Genomic DNA, 20958 nt, shown 5'->3' on the forward strand with positions numbered 1-20958 from the left:
CTTTTGTCAAAATTTCCGTCATGGGAGGAATTTTTTTTATTATTATTTACGAGAATTATGAAGTTTGAAAAAAAAAACACAGGTTTCATAATTCCGAGAAGAAACAGAAAATACAATATCCAAATGTTTAAAAGAAATAAATTAATAAAAAGGAAATGATTTAATTTACGTGAACAACCGGGGTCATAATGTCAGCTGGGCGAGATATACAAAGAGTTGTTCTTAGTATACATGTCTTTGTTGACAGACTTACACTCTTGTTGACGATATTTTATTTGTGCCTCACACTTAATCCCTGAAAAAAACTTGTACTGCGTATATCACTGGAGACGTGAGGTGCCTGACTACTACTAACTAGCTACACCTTGTTTGAGGCAACTGTCTTTAATACTCCTTATACCATAGACAAATAGCGTCTGTAGAACTTAGCATTTTAAACTATATTCTACGTGTTTAGTCTTGGGCCACATACTAAAATGCTTTACGAGATGCAGGTTCAGATTATAGCCAACAAATGAGCAGCAATTTGTCCCTTAAGTGAAAGGAATATACAGCACATGTGTTTTAATATAGAGATAAATTATTCAAGTGTTCCTACATACAGATAATATTTACACTCATAGTTTTATCTAATAATATTTCCATGTTGATTGACCAGTATTATTTCCGGTGTCTCCATACAGTGGGGTTATTCGTTCACACACACGTAATCATCTTTGTTCTCTTTGTCTGACCACCACACGTGCTTCCCACCACACTACCACATGTGCCCCTTATTTTCAACCCAAAGACACATCTCTGTACATCTTTATTTAACATATGAGAAGATGCAGCCCTTTGTGTACTGGTTGTCATAAATAAACATGTGCGGTTGGGTGATTCCATGTACATGTGGGTGTGATTGCGTGTGCATATATGTCTGTGTGTGACTGCATTGTTGGGAACGTACCGACACAAAGCACTGCACCCCCCCCCCCCAGTTATCCACCTGTACACGTCAACATCATCTCTGTGGTTCAAGTGTTTCACGAGTGTGTGAGGTGTACACTGGTCACTTCTGTTTACCTCTTCCTCACTTCCCCTTGTATCTCCTCAACACAACACGTACACCTCCTCACCAGAGCTTCCCCACCCCTCCTGTCTTACACTTACGAATCATATTTTCTGTCACTTACCTGTTAAACACACCCTACACACTCACACACATCCCATGCAAAATCTTCGTACTCATCACACGTTCTTTTACACACATTCCTGAATCTAAGTACCTGGGAGCAGAAGGTTGCCACATCCTTCTCCATCATAAGACCCCAACACCCAGTAACTAAAGGTAAAATCCCGTCGTCAACAACAAACACAAAGTTGGACGCAACACTCACCACAGAACACACAACACAACAGAACACAAACAAGTATGTAACACGTTATAATATAATGAGGATCATAGGTACTCACCAGTCCTGTGCAGACGTTGATAGCCACGGCTGAATCGTTGGCACCAAGGAGGACGCCCGTGTGGAAGCAGCGGGCATGGAGTGTGGGCGGGGTCACCCTGGCCTCGTAGGCGGATTCTTGTCGCATCAGCATAGATGGCGCCAGGAACCCAGCGTCCTCCCACACCCTCACCGCCCACTCCCTATCCAACGCCTCCCACCTGTACACCCGCCCGCCGTTACGCCCACTACTGTCCTGGGCAGGCGTGTAGGCAGTGGGTTCAGCCCTCACCCACACCCGCTCCACACCTTCGCCCGACGTCCACGCTGCAAGAGACAAAAGTAGTGAACAATTTATAAGTGAACACCACAAGAGGTGAGGTGATGAGAAAAGAACAATAAATATCTAGACAAGAAAACAGAAAATATAACACGGAAAGATTTCAATAGGTGGATGATGAATGGATGCAAGATGGATGAATAGTTGGAATGATGTGTAGGTATATAAATGGTGATTAAATGCTTGCACGATCAACGTAGAGATAACTGAATGATGGATGGATCGATGGATGACTTATACAATAATGAATACATAATCAACTGACGATACACGTCGCCTGAGCTGATGAACCACAGACGAATCATCGACCTCATATTGTTCCCGACTGTTGTCCAAGCACAGTCACCTGCACTTATACCTAATACAATGACTGGCGTGCTTTGTGAGGTGTGGCAACTCTGTATAATCCTTATCTTAGTCTGGCTACTATTGTCAGGTTCCTTAGGCAGTTTTAACACGATGTAAAGAAACACAGAATTGCCACAAGCGAGAGTACATAGCCACGACAGGAACACCAAAAAACACTAACCAGCTGGTGAATTCTCAAGTCACCACCGAATAAAAACCCTTCCCAGGAAACCTCTCTTTATTTGACCACTGATGATAAATACAGACATATGTAAATTAAAAAACCAAACTACATAATACCACACATTACTAAACTGCCTTGGTGCTAGTTAATAATAATTGATGTGCCCTCAACTCACCGCTAACTACACCATACCTTAACAACGCAATTGTTCTGACACACGAGGAAGGGGGATGGGAGGAAAAGAAGAAAGGAGTAGTATGAAGGAAGAATAGTGATAAGAATAGAGGAAGAGGAGAAAGACTATGAAGGAGTAGTGGTAGTAAGAGGAGAGAGGAGGAGGAGGATAAAGGAGGGAAGAGTGGCAATAGTAAGAGAGGGGGGGGGAGGAGGAGGATGGGGTAATATTATTAGTATGAAAAGAAAAAAATTAATAAAGAAAAGAAGTGAAAGTTGTACTAAACGAAGACATAAGAGGTAAGTAAGAACAGTGAACAGACGAACAAGAAGTTTTCACAAGACGAGAATCACCACCACCACCACCACCCTACCACACAGTCAGCAACAGCACCATCACCACCACACAGCTATCACCATCCAACCATCACCACACACTCATATCAACCATCACTCATAGCCATCACCACCCAATCATCATCGTTACCTCAACTACCACCATTACCCAAATACAACCACATCAATACCCTCAACTACCACCTTTACCCAAATACAACCACATCAATACCCTCAGCCACCAGCAAAACAATGCCTTACTCTCATACACGTCAGCTATGCCCTGTGCCCTAATTTTCTGAACACCCCGCTGCATTCTGTGTGAGGATTGACCCTTGACCTCTTCATATAGTCCTTACCAAAACACAACATGCCGGTGACCCTAGACGACCCTCTGACCTCCCACGACCTGACATGCGCTCTTATCTTTGGTGCTACACTTTTTTGTTGTTGACCCCATTAGTATGATGACTTGAGCCCTACAATATGATGACTTGAGCCCTACAATATGATGTCTTGAGCCCTCAGTACGATGACTTAACCCTCAGTACGATGACTTTACCCCTCCAGTACCATGACTTAACCCTCAAGTACGATGACTTTATCCCTCCAGTACCATGACTTAACCCTCAGTACGATGACTTAACCCCTCCAGTACCATGACTTAACCCTCAAGTACGATGAATTAACCCCATGACTTCAATGACTTAAGCCCTTGAATACACACTGCCATCATACTCAAGGAGGAGGTTAAAGACCTCCCTACCCCTTTAAAAGCCTGACACACTTTCCACCCACTCTCCCTCATTGTCAGGTTCTGTCCTCTTAGTGTTTCCATGTGTCCTTCCTGTTGTAATGTTAACTTAGGAGAATTAGTTACTATAAGCAGTGGCCCTAAGAGTATACTGGTGGTAGAAATATATTAACTCTAGATTATTATTTTTTTTTTTACAGGAAAATATTGGAACATCACCGCACCCTCACAGCCCTCACAGTCAGGTGGTGTTTGAGCCGCGTTTTTTTTTTTCATTTCCACTTTTAATGTTTGTAGACGATAAATTTGATGATAAATTTAAGAAGAATTTTTCAAGTGTCTAATTTTTTCCCCCCATTCAAACACCGAAATCGTGGTTTTTCGTTATATTTCGTTATGTTTAAAATTCAAAACGAATATATCGGTAGTCAAAATAAATCACAATTACCTTAAATTTATTCTGCGTCATTCATTATAATAATTCTCCAGCAAGTAAGAACAACCAACAATTGTTGATTACAAAATAATTCAATAATTATAATTTACATAAAACAATCTTCAGTTACCTACAATACACACCTTCTCTTTGGACAATTATTGACTATCGAGTTATTACTTGTAAGAGGAAGGACTTACACCACTTAAGTCAGAACTGAAAAACGCGACCACCATTGAAGAAAACTCGGACCTGAGGTTAGGTTAGGTTAGGTTTTTACTACATCACTACATAGACCGCTGTAGCATGCAAAAACACTTGATGTTTACTTGAACCACTGGTGTTTATTATGAGGTACACAAGTATCAATGAAAGTCCAACTAGGAGGAGGAGGGCGAGGTGCAAGGAGGAGGAGGGCGAGGTGCAAGGAGGAGGAGGGCGAGGTGCAAGGAGGAGGAGGGCGAGGTACAAGGAGGAGGAGGGCGAGGCACAAGGAGGAGGAGGGCGAGGTGCAAGGAGGAGGAGGGTGAGGTGCAAGGAGGAGGAGGGTGAGGCAAGGAGGAGGAGGGCGAGGTGCATGAGGAGGAGGAGGGCGAGGTGCAAGGAGGAGGAGGGCGAGGTGCAGGGAGGAGGAGGGCGAGGTACAAGAAGGAGAAGGGTGAGGTGCAAGAAGGAGGAGGGCGAGGTGCAAGGGGAGGAGGAGGGCGAGGTGCAAAGGAGGAGGAGGGCGAGGTGCAGAGGGAGGAGGGCGAGGTGCAAGGAGGAGGAGGGCGAGGTACAAGAAGGAGGGTGAGGTGCAAGAAGGAGGAGGGCGAGGTGCAAGGAGGAGGAGGGCGAGGTGCAAAGAGAGGAGGGCGAGGTGCAAGAAGGAGGAAGGGCGAAGGAGGATGGTGGGTGAGAGAGGAGGTGGGGAAAGAGGGAGGAGGGGATTCGTGGGAGGCGGAGGAGGAAAAGGACGAGGGTAGAGGAGGACGAGGGTGGAGGAGGAGGACGAGGGTGGAGGAGGAGGACGAGGAGGAGGAGGAGGCGAGTGTGGGTGTTATTGGGGTCAGTTACACATCCCAGTGTCTCGATCATACCCGTGACCACCACCACTGCCTCTACCACCACCCTGACAACTGCCTCTACCACCACCACCACTGACAACTGCCTCTGCCCTGACAACTGCCTCTACCACCACCACCACCACTGACAACTGCCTCTACCACCACCACTGCCTGACAACTGCCACCACCATCACTGCCCTGACAACTGCCTCTACCACCACCACCACCACCACTGACAACTGCCTCTACCACCACCATCACTGCCCTGACAACTGCCTCTACCACCACCACCACCACCCTGACAACTGCCTCTACCACCACCACCACTGCCCTGACAACTGCCTCTACCACCACCACCACTGCCCTGACAACCACCACCACCACCACTGCCCTACAACCTACCTCCTACCACCACCACCACCACTGCCTGACAACTGCCTCCACCACCACCACCACCACTGCCCTGACAACTACCACCACCACCACCCTGACAACTGCCTCTACCACCACCACCACTGCCCTGACCTGCCTTTCTACCACCACCACCACCCTGACAACTGCCTCTACCACCACCATACCACCACCATCACTGCCCTGGACAACTGCCTCTACCCACCACCACCACCACCACACTGCCCCAACAACTGCCTCTACCACTACCACTGCCCTGACACTCCACCCACACACACCCACACACACACACACACAGTATCTGCTCACGCCTGAAATAAATATATGAAGAATAGTAGCTTATATAATGAGGGAGCAGGATGAGGGTAAGGATAAGGAAGCAGAATGGGGTACAGGAGAATAGGCAGGGTTGGGTGTAAAATTCCTCACACTTACAATAACTGTGCAGTGTAAGGTAGAGTATGAGGGAGGGCCACCGTGGGTGTGTGTACTGCCTCACTCTACAATGGCCCTGGCACAAGGGGGGGGGGAGTGCCATGTTTACCGAGAGTAAGGGAGGTGCACTGAACATATAAACATTTACTACGTAGAAATTTCACCTTCTTCAACTCTGCTGTGGAAGTAGTTAGTGGGGAGGGGGGGGAGGGGGTGGGGTTAGTAGAGGAGGGGTGGGGAGTTAGGTAGAAAAGGGGTTAGTGGAGGGGTGAGGGTTAGTGGGTTAGAAAAGGGGGGTGGGGTTAGTAGAAAGGGGTGGGGTTAGTGGAGACAGGGTGGGGTTAGTAGAGAGGGAGGGTAAGTAGAGAGGAGGAGAGTTAGTGGAGAGGGAGTGGGGTGGGGGGTAGAGGGAGGGGTAAGTAGAGAGGGGTGGGGTGGGGTAAGTAGAGAGGGGTGGGGAGGGGTAAGTAGAGAGGGGTGGGGTAAGTAGAGAGGGGTGGGGTAAGTAGAGAGGGGTGGGGTTAGTGGAGAAGGGGTGGGGTGGGGTTAGTGGAGAGGGAGTGGGGATAGTAGTGGTGGTGGTGTTTCTGGTGGTGATCATACGGGATAAGGCGTGTCAGGTGGTAGAGAGAGAGAGGGAGGCAAGAGATGGAGTGGTGGAGAAAAAGAGGAAACAAGAATATCTCAGAAACATTTTAATTCATAATAAATTCTAATACGTAAATTCCATAATAAAACCATAAGACATAGTTATTACCCCTTCCTTCCTTCCTTCCTTCCTTCCTTCCTTCCCTCTCCTTCTTCCCCTCCCTCATTCCCTCCTCGAAAAAGTGACGCTGTTTACACCTAGGCAGCACTCCTATCAAATTTAAGTCTCCATTCGTGTTCATGGCAGGTAAAGTTAAGGACAATCCAGCCATATTTAACTTAAGGGGTTTTACTCGTGGGGTAAATGTAAATATTGGTTTATATCCCAGTAAGGACGAAAGAGCCGTAACCACGTCAACTTAAAGAGATAAACCTAAGACATTTTATCTCAAACGGGGCATTAAAATGATATAAATACAAAGAAATCCACACGAGCAAAACAAACAGGTGTATGAGTATCAGTCACGTTGGTGTGTGTGTGTGTTTGGAGTCTCTTCTTTCACTTCACTAATAGAATGAAAAGTCAGGATTTCTTTTCGGGTCTGTCTTGATAGGTGACCAAGAATGAATAAGCTATGACTATGCTAAAACTTCCTAATTTGGTGTATTCGTTTTCACTCCATAAAGTCGAAACTGGAGTCAGGTCTGATGGATAAACATGAAGCAAGAATATATAGCCCTGGTTGTCTATGTAGATAAATACCAACTACAAGTCAACTCAATAAATGTGCTGATACTAAATCTCAAGTCAGTTTTCATTCACATATAAAATTTCTTCCAAGAGCCAGTTTGATCTCATAAATTTCTGGACAAACAAAAGGTCAAACTTAACAATGAAAATCGAGGAGACTTTTAATAGTAGAGAGGCAGATCGACAGGTAACACAGATCAGGTGTGCTTAAATTGGAGGTGATACTAGTCCACACACACACACACACACACACACACACACACACACACACACACACACACACAACAAAAACACCTAACACGCTGACTATTCTGATGCTGAGTATGATTATAATGTAATATAAAGCTCGACCTCAGTTGTTGGTTGAATGCAAATGAGACGACGTGACAGATTTACAGGAAGCCACCTGAAGTTGACAACTGCCATTCTGATTTATTTGGTGATAAATTTAACCACACCTGTAGGTAATTTAATCAAGATTCTTCACACACAAAAGGGATTAAATTCCTCAGGTTCAGTGTTCGTCATTTGTCTAAAACACACGGGATACCACGAAGTACTGATGATGTAGTGCTAAACTAATATTTCTGATCAAATGTTTAGAATTATGTGAATTTCGCATGATGACTCGCCTATCACCAACACGCAAAATACATTAAAGTTAAAATTTGAATCTAATAATAAAAGTAAGTTTGAACGGGACAAGATATAACACGACAAAATATTTAAACTTTTGAAAAACCAACTAAAATCTACATAAAGAAAAAAATTACTAAATCGTCTCCAGACTGTGAGGCTGTGATGGATGTGAAGCTTAGGGGCGCAACGAAGCCGTCATCTATCATAATACTCCACCATCCATCAAGGCTTCTGACGACATCAATTACCATCGTTAGCATGGGAAAGGTCCTCTATAAGGCGTAAGTATTGACTTCCATCCCTCTCCTGGCGCCGTGTGTAAGCCTCGCAACAAAGACGTTCCTCTCGGCGTCCAGCGTGAGTGTTATCCAAGTACGGGAGAAGTGAAGGAGAGGCAGGAGTAAACAAACAAGTCATTCCGAGTGGTTATAACTATATTAAAATACGCGAATATCAAAATGTTTGTGCATTTAGATGTTTACGGACACTCCCACACTCGACCATCACCCCCTCTTCACTCCCTCTATAACTTACCCTCTTACTTAATCGCCCCTTTTATAACCTCAGACCCTTCCTATCCCCCTTCCCTTTCTCTCTTGCGGCAAAAACGTTGCGAAACGAAACTTTGTTCTAACCTGCAAAAAACAATAACCAATCACCGCTCACAACAGGACCCCCCTAGAATACTAGAATAAACCAATGAACGTTCGTTTCTGTTACCAATACTTGCCATTAACAGATGGTATGATGTGTATAATACATGTGCAGGAATGCTACACAATATTAAAACATTAATTACTAGGTGGTTTTCCCTTGACATTTGGCAGGTAAATCTTTTTCTGGCGAAGGGAACTTAAAAAAAAAAAAATCTTAAATGTGGCTCATCATTAGGCTGGGGATCCAGCACTAACCCCTCAACACATTTAAAGGTCTATTCCAGCCACAGGTCACATATTCCACCTTCAGTTTAAATCGGTAATGATTAAATTTGTACAATGTAATGAAGTGTTTCGGTGACCCAGACATAACCATATGTAGAGTGGAAAGAAAACTTGCCCAAGATTCTCCTTAAAGCCGTCTGAGGAGACGGGTCATTGACAGCTCACATGCATCTTATCTAACGTTCAAGGGTCTTAAGATGCTAATATGTGCATAAAGAATCTCTGAAAGTGACGCATAAATCTCCCGAGAAGTTATTTCAGCGAAAGGCGGTCAGGGGAAAGCAGGCCGCATTCCTCGTCAAATAATGGAAGGAAAATTTATATTAGTTTAGGGTCCTGGCAGGATTGTGAGGAGGGCAGGTTGTCGGGAACAGGTGTGTGAGGAGGCAGGGTTGTGTGTGGGGGCAGGGGTGTGGGGCAGGGTTGTGTGGAGTGGGTTGTGGGGCAGGGTGTGGGGCAGGGGTTGTGTGGGGCAGGGGTTGTGTGGGGCAGGGGTTGTGTGGGGCGGGTTGTGTGGGGGGTTGTGTGGGACTTGGGGTTGTGTGGGGGGGCAGGTTGTGTGGGGGCTTGGGGTTGTGTGGAGAACGGGGTTGTGTGTGTGAGACAGGGTTGTGTGGGGGCAGGGTTGTAGGGGGGCTGGGTTGTGGGGCAAGTTGTGGGGGCAGGTTTGTGTGCAGGGGCAGGGGATGTGAGACTGGGGATGGTTGTGGGGAGGGACCCATGTGTGGGGAGGGTTGTGTGGGGGCTGGGGTTGTGTGGGGGGCTGGGGTTGTGGGGGGGCAGAGTTGTTTGTGGGGGCAGGGTTTGTGTGGGAGGGGATGGTCCTGCCAGGTTTATGTGACATACCAGTGTTAGTTCTGGGGTAAATAAAGGAGGCCTGTTGAACCTACAATCAAAAAAAATATATATATCCACCAGGTCCTCACAGCCTCCACGTAAAGGTCAGGAATCTGGTCACTCACAATTTTTTTGTCCGCGACTCCATTGATCGCACAGGTTTACAATACGCACAGTCTCACAAGCTCACACAAAAACTAAAATATAAATCTCAGGAAAGACAACGAGGAGATAGAACATGCATTCTTGACCTAACACCTGTATAGGAACACCAAACCCAAGACAGCCCGGACCTGGGTACAGTGTTAGCCTTAAGTTTATTTATATTATGTGTTCATTCATTGATGCGGAGGAGCGCCTGACCTACATATACCATCACCACAATTAGCCCCACGCAAAAACTGGTTAGGGCGAAGTGGACCAGTGTACATGCAACCTGGTGGTCCCTTCTCTACCCTCACTCCTCCCTACCCTGCCCACTTCTCCCCACCCCCCCTACATTTTATACCCTTCTCCTTCCCAACCGCATACACCCTTCCCATATGTTTCTCTATCTTCTACCCCTTCCCTCTCCTACCCCGTCCAGATCCTACCCTAGATCCTGTACGCTTTACCCCTTACTCTCACACCCTCAGCCACACACTCTCTCCCCACTCCTATACCCTCCCACCTTGTCCTTACACCATCTTCCGGACCTTTCCCATCCTCCCACACCCTATCATACCCTTCCCTATATCCCTCTCTTTATCTTCACTTACATCTCTCTATCTCATCTACCCTTACATCTTTTCCATACCCTACCTATCCTTACATATCCCCTTCCCAAGACTACCGCCCCACACCCCTATACCCATAAGAGACTGTCTAGCGTCTCACTGAACACACAACAACAACAACAACAACAACAATGAACAGATGGAAACAGTCCCCCCCCTCCCCATACAGTCAAGTAACACCTGATGCACTACCTACACTAACGCTGGGAGGAACGCAGGTAAGAGTAAACGAAATATTGACGAATATTATACTAATTACAGGTGTTGTAAGAGTAAGACTGGTGCTAATGGTGCTTGGGTTATATAATGGTACCTGCTCCTCCCACTGGTGTAAATATTCAATATACTGAACAAATCGAATAAAGTGTTCCAAGGATGTATACATGAAAACAAACATTGATCTATACTGTATATTTTCTTTAATTCAGACATCACACTTTAGTTAGACGATAGTACTGACTGAGCTTGCATAGGTGTATACGACTAACCTCTCATGCATAGGCAAGTGAAGGTATAAACATATTAGAATCGAAAATGATAACGAAGAGGAACAAGAATACAACTCATAACTTTGCATTGTTAAAAGGGAGGAGACAGGTGTAAGGGTGAATCACTGAAGTAACGTATCTGTTCAGAGGTATCAGTAACTGGTGAAGTGGATAAACAAATTGGTCACTCTTAAGAAGTCCTGAGCACAGTTGATCTTGACATAAATCATCGTAAGGCTTCAGCTGGATGGAAGTGCCTCGTATCCGGGTGGCCAGAGACAAACAAACAAACCCTAGCACACACACACACACTCAAACTACACAAGCTCTCGTACACACACACACACACACACACACCCATCCATACAGTGATCTCAACCAGCCTCTACAAGACACACCACCCGCCTTCTTGCCTCCTGTACTGCGTCACTTACACGAGTAACACTGGACCATTGTAGTAACTCCGCCTTGTTCAAGTGAACATGCCGGTCCCCAGCCCGGATAAAGGAGGAGGGCTACTGCAGTGTAGTTAAAAAATCTGACCATTGTAGTACTTCGTTAATAAGTGTGCTACTAGGTGGGAAAGTAAGCGAGTATTACTGAACGTCCTTAGAAAAGTACTTATTCATTTGGCCAAGAGAATCACTGTGGATGACGCTGAACGGGATCATTACTTATGTTTGAAGGTGTCGTTGAGTGAGGCGTCCTAAGTCGAGTGGGTTTTTTTTTTTTTTTGCTGTGTATTTTTTAACACAGACTCGAGCGACGTTTATCCTCTTGTTTCAGCGTCATTGTGAAGGTCACTGGGCCAAGATGATCACTATGAATGTTTATCTTCTTACATAACACAAATTAACTCTTATGACACTTAAAACAAAATTACACACACACACACACACACACACACACACACACACACAACAGAGATAAAAGTTACGACACTTGTGGGAGACGTGACTCGCACACAACTCACCATAGCACGTGAATAAATAAGAGTACAAAGCACTTAACAGACGTGTAGCAGGAGTGACGGAACACAAATACGACAGAAGGAGTAATTCATGTGTGGGAGGAGGTGACAGAGAATGTGAAGATGACTGACTGATGGGACAGAAATACGAACATAACATGAGTGATCGGATACAGACCTGACAGAGGACCATAGACCGTCAACATGACCAATTGTTAGAATACAAACATGACATTTGTAGTGACAGTGTACAAACATTAGAAGTGATAGATTACGAACATGCTAGAAGTGACAGAAACAATCATGACAACAAGTGACAATACAAATATAACGGGAGTGACAGGATAAAAACATGACAAAAATATTGACAATGTAAACATATGACAAAACGAGTGGCAGTATACAAACAAGGCACAAGTAGTGATAACAGGCAAACATTAGAGAAGGAACGAGCGCGTCACTATGGGGTGACCTTGAAGGAGGCCAAGGTAAAGATCCTAACCCTGCCACCAGCACCAGGTGTGCCGTCCAGATGGTGGCATTGGCCCGATGATAATGAGCTACCCACCTGACAATCCACAGGTGTAATGAAGGGGAAAAAACCACCCTCCTCTCTTTCGCACTAACTGAAGGGCTCATAGAATTGAAAAAAAAAATGTAAGGCCAGTGAGATAAAGCGAGCAACTAACGCCTCTTTTCCTATTAAGTATAGAGTCCAAGGTTCCTCAAGATCTACTTGTGACTAGTTCGTGCCCTCTGTTATTACCCAGCTTTCTAAATTGCTTGGCCGGAAGAGACCATATGTGTGGCTCCAGTAATGAGGTGTACGTGTATTAGTTTACCTGGTGAAATGTCAGTCTTAAAGGTGAAAGCAATAATTACGCCATTACCTGCCGCTGCTGGATAGTGTGGCCCTGGTAATGAGGGCTACCATAAACGACTGTGTGTGTGTGTGTGTGTGTGTGTGTGTGTGTGTGTGTATGTGTGTGTCACTTATGACTCGGTCTCAAGGGTCTTTGCTTCATTTTATAAGGAGGAAAAGAAGAATTGGAAAAAGGCGAATAAATCATAGGATAAGCAAGAGAAGAGGAAGGAATAAAGGGAGGAGGAAGGAAGAGAAATAAATAGGGGAAGACGCAATGGAAAAAGGATGAGAAGAAAGTAAAGAAGAGAAAGAAGAAAGGAAAATTGGAAGCAAGAGAAGAAGAAAAAATAAGAGTATAAAAAAGCAGCAGAAGGAAGAGAAAACGAAGAGAAAGTTGATAAAGGAAAGGAAAGAAGAGAAACAAGAAGAGATAGTAAAAAATAATGATAATACCCACAATAATAACATACCCATCCACCACGATCACTGCTGTAAAAGGAGTTAAGTGGTATCGACTCCTCACTCACTCACTCACTCACTGACTCACTCACTCACTCCAGGATAAACCAAAACAAGACTAACCTACACTAATTAAATTTCCCTCGTTCATAACACGAGAAATACCTGTATCCTCCTCCACCTCTTAATACACGTAAGGATTGGCGAATTATCCTGTACACACCCCTCCCCCCCCCACACACACCCCACACACATATACAAACCTTCACCCACCCACACCCCCCCACCACACACACACACACCTCAACGCTACAGTCCTCTCGCGATACGATGGTCTGAAATGCTAATAAAAAATAAATAAATAAATAAATAAAAGCCGGAAAAACACAACCAAGGCAACGAAGCAACAGGCGATCTTAAATAGAGGGGGAGGGGGGGTATGAGATGGGGAGGGGGGAGGGGGAGGATGAGTTGGGTTAGTTCCTGCTCCCCATTATTCACCACACCCCAGCCACACCCCAGCCACACCACCACCACTAACTCTCAACCCACCCGAGTGTTTATCAAAATTAAAATCAAGACCAATCATTATAAATTACCACAGTTCCATAACGAGGGAGGGAATAATAAAGAATAGAATCGTCTCAAGGATGGTGGTTGAAATATTTACCATGGAGCTTCCTGTATAACAATAACTTTAATAGGTGGTTGATTGTGGTGGTTGTGGTGGTTATGATGGATTGTGGTGGTTGTTCTAAAGTGATTGCGGATGAGTATCTTTGGTTGATGTGGTTGTGATGGTGATTTATGTCGTGTTGGTGGTGGTTGAAGTAGAGGAAATGTAGCAATAATAATAATAGCATCAAGAAGGAAATTAAGAAGAACGAGGAAGAAGGGGAGAAGGAGAAGAAAATGGAAGAGGAGATGAGAAAGAAAGGGGAAGAGGAGGAGAAGGAGAAGAAAGACAGGAGAAAAAATGTAAAAAAACAAAAAAAAACGAGAAAAAGTAACCAACATAATACCAGTAACGTCAAAACACCAACAAAAACAACTACAAACAAAACAGAGAAGAAATAATATAAACACGAAGAAGAAACAGAAGAAGAATGAAAGGAGGAAGTAACAGACATACACCACCAGTCACACGACCTTGAAAATACACCCTTACTCACGACACCCTCAACAGACGGAAAACATCGGAGGGAAAAAAAAAATCAACTAGCGACTAAGAGATCCCTGTTTACTTGGTTCACTGGCGTTGGGTGAGCTTACAGTCTACCACAACACAACACAACACAACACAACACAACACAACACAGCACAACATTTATGGGTTGTATTCTGCGATTGGAGGCGGCAATTGTTCCAGTGACCCAAGTAAGAATCCAGCAGAGGCCGCCGATACGCTCTACTGGCCAAGCGATCACAAGCCACGAGTCTTAATATTTAATCAGATTACAAAAAAAAAAAAGATAATTAATACAAACGGGAAGAATGTTGTGGGGGGGTTGACTATGGGCGTGGTGGTGGTGGATGACAGCGGGTGGTATGTAAGATAAAGAGGGGGGAGGGGTAGAGTGGCCCTCATCTCTTCCCCTACCGTATCTCAGTTGAGGGGAGGGGGAGTTAGAGGGAGGGGGGGAGGAGGGGATTTGTTTAGGAGGGGATTTTTGAGGAGGGTAGTGTGTATGTGTGTGTGTGTTATTATTTCATCCGTTCATCAGTCATTCAGTCGCTTTTTTTTATAATCACTCTCCCTTTCATCCATTCTCTTCTGTTTTTCTTTATCATTCTTTTTTATCCTCTCTCACTCTCTCTCTCTCTCTCTCTCTCTCTCACGGCTATCTTTCCTCCCAGGCGCTGCAACAAAGGACACCGTCACGACTTGGGGAGTTTTATCACCGTGAGTTCGTCTGATCCCAACGATAATACTCTCCCTCTCCTAGCACCTTATCTCTCTTCATCTCCCTGCTAAATAACACACAGTCTGACGTATTGAATCATATCCCATAAACCACTGAGAATTATATGTGTCTGACAAGGTATATATTCTTGTTATGGTATCGTTTTTAATTAATTGCAGTGCAGGTGCTTAATTATGTCTTTTTTTTTACTTAGGTAAATATAGAGTTGATATTGATATAATTAGTAATGTATGGAGGTTTTGGGCTTTTCTTAATGTAGTTCTCATTATCTTTCTCACTCTATATCTCTCTCTCACTCACGGCAATTTTGTTTCTCTTTCTCTCTCACCACAGTAACTACAAGCTCACATTGTATGCACAGTGATAATGCATAACTCGGTATACATAACTGTACAGTATACTACAACATCGCACTTACATTTACTTACCTACAAACATCACATAACATCACAGCACACACACACACACACCAGCTATAATGCAAAACGTCTCCCTGCCTTCTCCCATCCCCCCAAGCTATAACTCAGGGAAAAGCAAATAGAGAGATCCTTGAACAGCTCGGGTGGTGGGCCAGGTGTGTGTGCGTGTGTTGACCTGCACCACACAGTACAATCCTTCCTTTACCTACAAGACATTTTAGTTTCAGTAGACGCCAGGTATTAAAGGATCCTGAAGTCTTCGAGGAACACGGAAGTTTTGCGAGGAACTTTGAAGACTTTAAGGGTCATTCAAGTGTTTGGGGAACACTGAAATCAGCCTTATCGACTTCGTAAAGAACGTTAAGTCTTAGAGGGAGCTCACTGTCAGTCTTAATGACCTATGAGTAGACTTAATTGACCTCCCGTGGGGTGTTAAACGATTGAATGTGGTTGGTGGCAGCAGCTTGAAGGAGTCTTGTTGGTATTCTAAATGTTAAGAGCAAGTTGGTGCAGCCTTTGTGTGTGTGTGTGTGTGTGTGTATGTGTGAGAGCGCAATATTTTCAAACCATTCCATACATAACTAAGTCGCACATTTATTGACAACACATAATTTTGTACTGAGAACAACATGGTTGGCCAAGAGTCATAGATACACACACACAATTGCATGTTCCCGTATCAGCGTTAATGAGTAAGACGAAACTAACGCATGTGGGATGTTGTGGTCATGTGTAACTTTATATTATTAACGGTAATGGGACCTGGTGACATTATAACACCCTTGTCAAGCCAAGAAATAGACTAAAAAGCAATGCACTTCCCCCTTGGTCTAGATCCTGCTGAGAGGTGTAGGAAAGACCTTATCATTCATCTCGACAGCTTGTCACTGTTCACATCTCTGGCATCACACTAAGTATTTCATGGTCGTCAGATTGGCATCACCTGGCATTTTGCTCTCGGTCAGACTAGTAATCGTTAGACACTTTTTTCTTCCTATCTGGTCAGAAATCTGGAGTCATTTTCTTACCAATCTGGAGAGGAATCAGAGGTCATCTTCCGACCTATCAAGATGAGAATCAAAAGTTACATTCCCGTTTATCATCTGAGGTACCATCAGATATTTGTCCGCCCATCAAGTAGAAACCATCGGGTATATCCGGGACATCAGGTAAGAGTCGCCCCGGTACCGCACTGAGCCAGAGAGACGTACATAGACTCTTTGTTGTTGTGAGATCCCAGTGAGGGACCCGGGATGAGGGTGAATCATGGCAGTACGTTGGGTACACCACAGATCCCTTTGTTGGTGTTGGTGATGCCTGGAGTGATTGTGGTGGTGTTGGTGTTTATAACTCTTTTACTAGTGGTGGTGGTGGTGGTGATGATGGTGGTGGTGGTGATGATGGTGTTGTTGTTGTTGACGGGTCTTTGGTGGTGTTATCTAGACTACAGGTGACGGAGGTGAAGGTGTGTTTGTCTGCCATGATGTTATGCTAGTGTACAGTAGTTGCAGTGTGAACTAAGGTGGTAATATACACTTTGGAGAGTTTCCCGAGAACCAAATGTCTGTGAGATATGTGGTACATCAATTTGAGTGAGAGTCGTGTGTGGAACTGTCACCATACACCAAAGTTTCTAGTAAATGACCAACAAAGATAAATTACAGAGAGTGAATATAGTAACATGTTATTGAACTAAATAACCACCAGACACCAACAATAGGTAGTTAGATCATAGAGTCAATATATATTTTGTGGACTAGAGAAACATACACTACCAACAGATCAAAACTGCTGTACAAAAGGTAACATTGATATAAAAACTTAGTTACTGTATGGTCACTTGAAGCATATTATAGGGCAAGTGTTAAAGTATACATTATTCAAAGACAAAATAAACTACATACATCTTGTAACACCTATAATACACCTCACCTTGGACGACACACCACATGTTAAGAGATGACTCAACTTAGTATAGAGAAAAAGTTGATATGACACCTTGATAACACTATTGATGTGTGTGTGTGTGTGTGTGTGTGTGTGTGTGTGTAACTTCTACTTGCCATTTCAGCTCATATCTTCCACTTTCTACACTTATCTTCCTCCACCAGCCTCTTCCTTCAGTCTCCTCCACCCAACACAACATAAGACCGGAGGCAACATGACAGACAGACAGACAGACAGACAGACAGACAGTAAACAATCACACAGTTTACAAGACTGATGAACAACCTACAGTAATTTTATGCTGTCCCTTTAAGAAGCTAAGCATTAAAATATCGATATTTACTCCTTTATTATCTTCAGTTATCCATCGTCATATCCGGAGTGACATTTATCTCAACTTATAGAAGAAATTGTATATACCCCCCAAACTGTTGGAGTACATAGCGATGTTATGGATGTTTTTCTTCATTAATGAACTCTTATAAACACAAATAACGAGAGATTTTGTAAACATCCTGTGTAGGACTAATGGCCAAGGGTTGGTTCACTCCATTCCTCGCAGAGACTGAGGTATTTACACACCGTGGCGCCCTCGTCTACTCTAAAATAACAATTTATTTGACCCTAACAAGATTATCACAGTAATTGACAACTTGTATGACATGTTATAACACGTTCGTGATGGGCGGGGAGGTAGAAGTGAGTCATGGTCGGGTCTTCGCTATGTAATCACACGCCCAAACATCATAATAATGCGACATAATCTCCGTGTTTATCGTGACAGAGAGGACGGTTATCCCCCATTACTGACACGGAACATGATTTATGGAGTATTGTTTCACCAAGCACTCTCGGGTGGTGTCTGATGAGTCCGTCTAGCTTCTCTTCCTCTTCACTGTACACAAGTCCCCCTTTTTTCCCTACATATACAACCCTGCCCCTCCCCATCACCGTGTAAACTATTAAAATCATACAGTATACGTAATCACAACCTCTAGTTTCTATGGATTTTTAGACACTGAAAAAAAAACAATCCATTTCCACAACTTATCATTTCGGGTCATGAATAATCTAAACAATATCTTAGGCAATATTTTTTTTTCTATGGCCAAGACAATTAAACCATCTCTATAACGATACTCATTATCTCAACCTCTCCTGTGTTTATGATATAATAAACAATTAACGATAAATATGTCTGGATGAGGTGGCGTGGAGGGTGTATGATGGGGTGGGAGGGTGTATGATGGGGTGGGAGGGTGTATGATGGGGTGGGAGGGTGTATGATGGGGTGGGAGGGTGTATGATGGGGTGGCGTGGAGGGTGTATCATGAGGTGGCGTGGAGGGTGTATCATGAGGTGGCGTGTGAGGGTGTGGAGGGTGTATCATGAGGGCGTGGAGGGTGTATCATGAGGTGGCGTGGAGGGTGTATCATGGGGTGGGAGGTATGATGGGGTGGCGTGGAGGTGTGGCAAGATGAGGTGGCGTGGAGGGTGTATGATGGGGTGGGAGGGTGTATGATGGGGTGGGAGGGTGTATGATGGGGTGGGAGGGTGTATGATGGGGTGGGAGGGTGTATGATGGGGTGGCGTGGAGGGTGTATGATGAGGTGGCGTGGAGGGTGTATGATGAGGTGGCGTGGAGGGTGTATCATATATAAAGGCCCAGGTTCCTCAGTTACACCAGCAATATTTAACTCTAGAAATATATGTATAGGAAAACTTACGACGATAAGGTTGTATTAATTTTAGTTGACTTTCACTCATGTAATCTCAAATGGTGTGTTACTAATGAACGTGAAATATATTGTATTATATTTAAGGAACACAAGAACAACACACACGAACCAACACAAAGACACACACCAGGTACAACAACACACAGGATACAACAACACAAAGACAACAACACTACCAGATTCAACACACCAGGTAATACAACACCTAAGATACAACAGGCACCCATGACAAGCAGGGACTATTACTTAATGAAATTAAATCTTGAAGATGAAATAACACCATTATTCCATCAACACACGTCCGTCTGTCAACACGGCCATGTGGGGGCAGGTGGTACAGGTAAACCACGAGGTGCAAGTCGGGCAGTGAGTCACACTTCTAGGTAATCCCTTTGGTTACTTGAGTCCTTCGGGAGAGAGCCTGACATCGAAATTTTACTCATCGCGAACAGATCCAAAGTAAGTTACCTAATATAACTCTACCTTAATGTTTTCATACCTAACTTAGCGTAATCTAACTAAATATGGCATAATTTAATATAATCAGATTTAGTATAGCCTAATATAACCTAACTTAATATAACCCAGCTGGTGGTTGTGAGGTTGGTAACACTGATTGTAGGAGTGCTGGCAATGTGACCAGAACAGAGTACTACCAGGGTCAGTGTGGGTTACCGTACACTTCAGGCTGGGGAAATTAACCTTCACCACACGGCTCTCCCACCACCATGACTCTTTAATGGATGAGGCAATCAATTTTAAACTTGACGCAGAGATTGACCTAGACATATCATATACATGCTATGCTGTTCAACTCTTGAAAGGTCAAAGGTCGTGGACACCAAGTCAATCAGTAACGCGTGGGCTGGAGTGAGCACCAAGGCTGAAGTTGAGATTCGCATGATTTTACATGTTTCTCCCAGACAAGTACTGCACCGTGTACCTGGGATGTTGTTATACCTCACTATTCGTCTATCTATACAAACAACTATTATCATGTACCTTATTTCTATCTTAACTAACAACTTAACTGAGCTTTTTTCACTTAATATATATTTATACTGTTATTCATTCCTTCATCACCATAACCAGAACTCTTGTCTTAAGTGTTCAAACTATAGATTAAGACTGAACACGATCATCCCTCCTCATGATTGAACACATTATAGAGAATTTAATCAGTTATAGGTTAAAAATTACATCCCAAAATACACTGTAACACTGTTTAGTAAGGGAGAAAATCTTTACCTAAATACTGACTCCCTCCTCTTTGCCCTATAAGCTTGTGTGGTCAGTAGATATGTTTAGTTCAAGGTGTTTTTGGACGTTATTATGTTTTTAAGCTTTAACTTACCGGTAATTAATTAAGTTGAATTATTACACCTTCAGTTACGAGGAACATTCAACGTACGAACATTTAAGAACCAAATTAATGTTAAGGCAATAAGGACCAGACACATTAAGACGATCATTTCCATTACATTATCTAGTTAACATTTTTCCAAAGGTATGCCGCGTTTACCCTAAAACCTCTTATCACGGACGCGGGTGATTGAAGTAAGGCACTTAAGACAAACAAGTAAGGCCAGTTTTTTTTAGGCTTGGGAGGTGAACGTGAGGGGAAAGGTAGTGGTGTGGTGAGAGGTGGGTGATGAGGAGTGTGATGAGAGGTGGGTGGTGAGAGGTGGGTGGTGAAAGAGGTAGGTGGTGAAAGAGG

General features: G+C 44.0%; 1 protein-coding gene across 1 annotated transcript in view; it reads right to left on the minus strand.

Annotated features, from left to right (window-relative positions):
• Positions 1-496: 496 nt before the first annotated feature.
• Positions 497-20958, minus strand: part of LOC121865183 — a 28866-nt gene continuing 8404 nt past the window's right edge. The window contains exons 2-3 of the mRNA XM_042364493.1: positions 1456-1760; positions 497-532 (exon numbers count right to left, since the gene is read on the minus strand). Coding sequence (XP_042220427.1) covers positions 497-532; positions 1456-1760 — 341 coding nt within the window. The remainder of the gene's footprint in view (positions 533-1455; positions 1761-20958) is intronic.

Source organism: Homarus americanus, unplaced genomic scaffold (genome assembly GCF_018991925.1).
Source record: "Homarus americanus isolate GMGI-L3 unplaced genomic scaffold, GMGI_Hamer_2.0 scaffold37678, whole genome shotgun sequence".
Taxonomy (NCBI): domain Eukaryota; kingdom Metazoa; phylum Arthropoda; class Malacostraca; order Decapoda; family Nephropidae; genus Homarus; species Homarus americanus.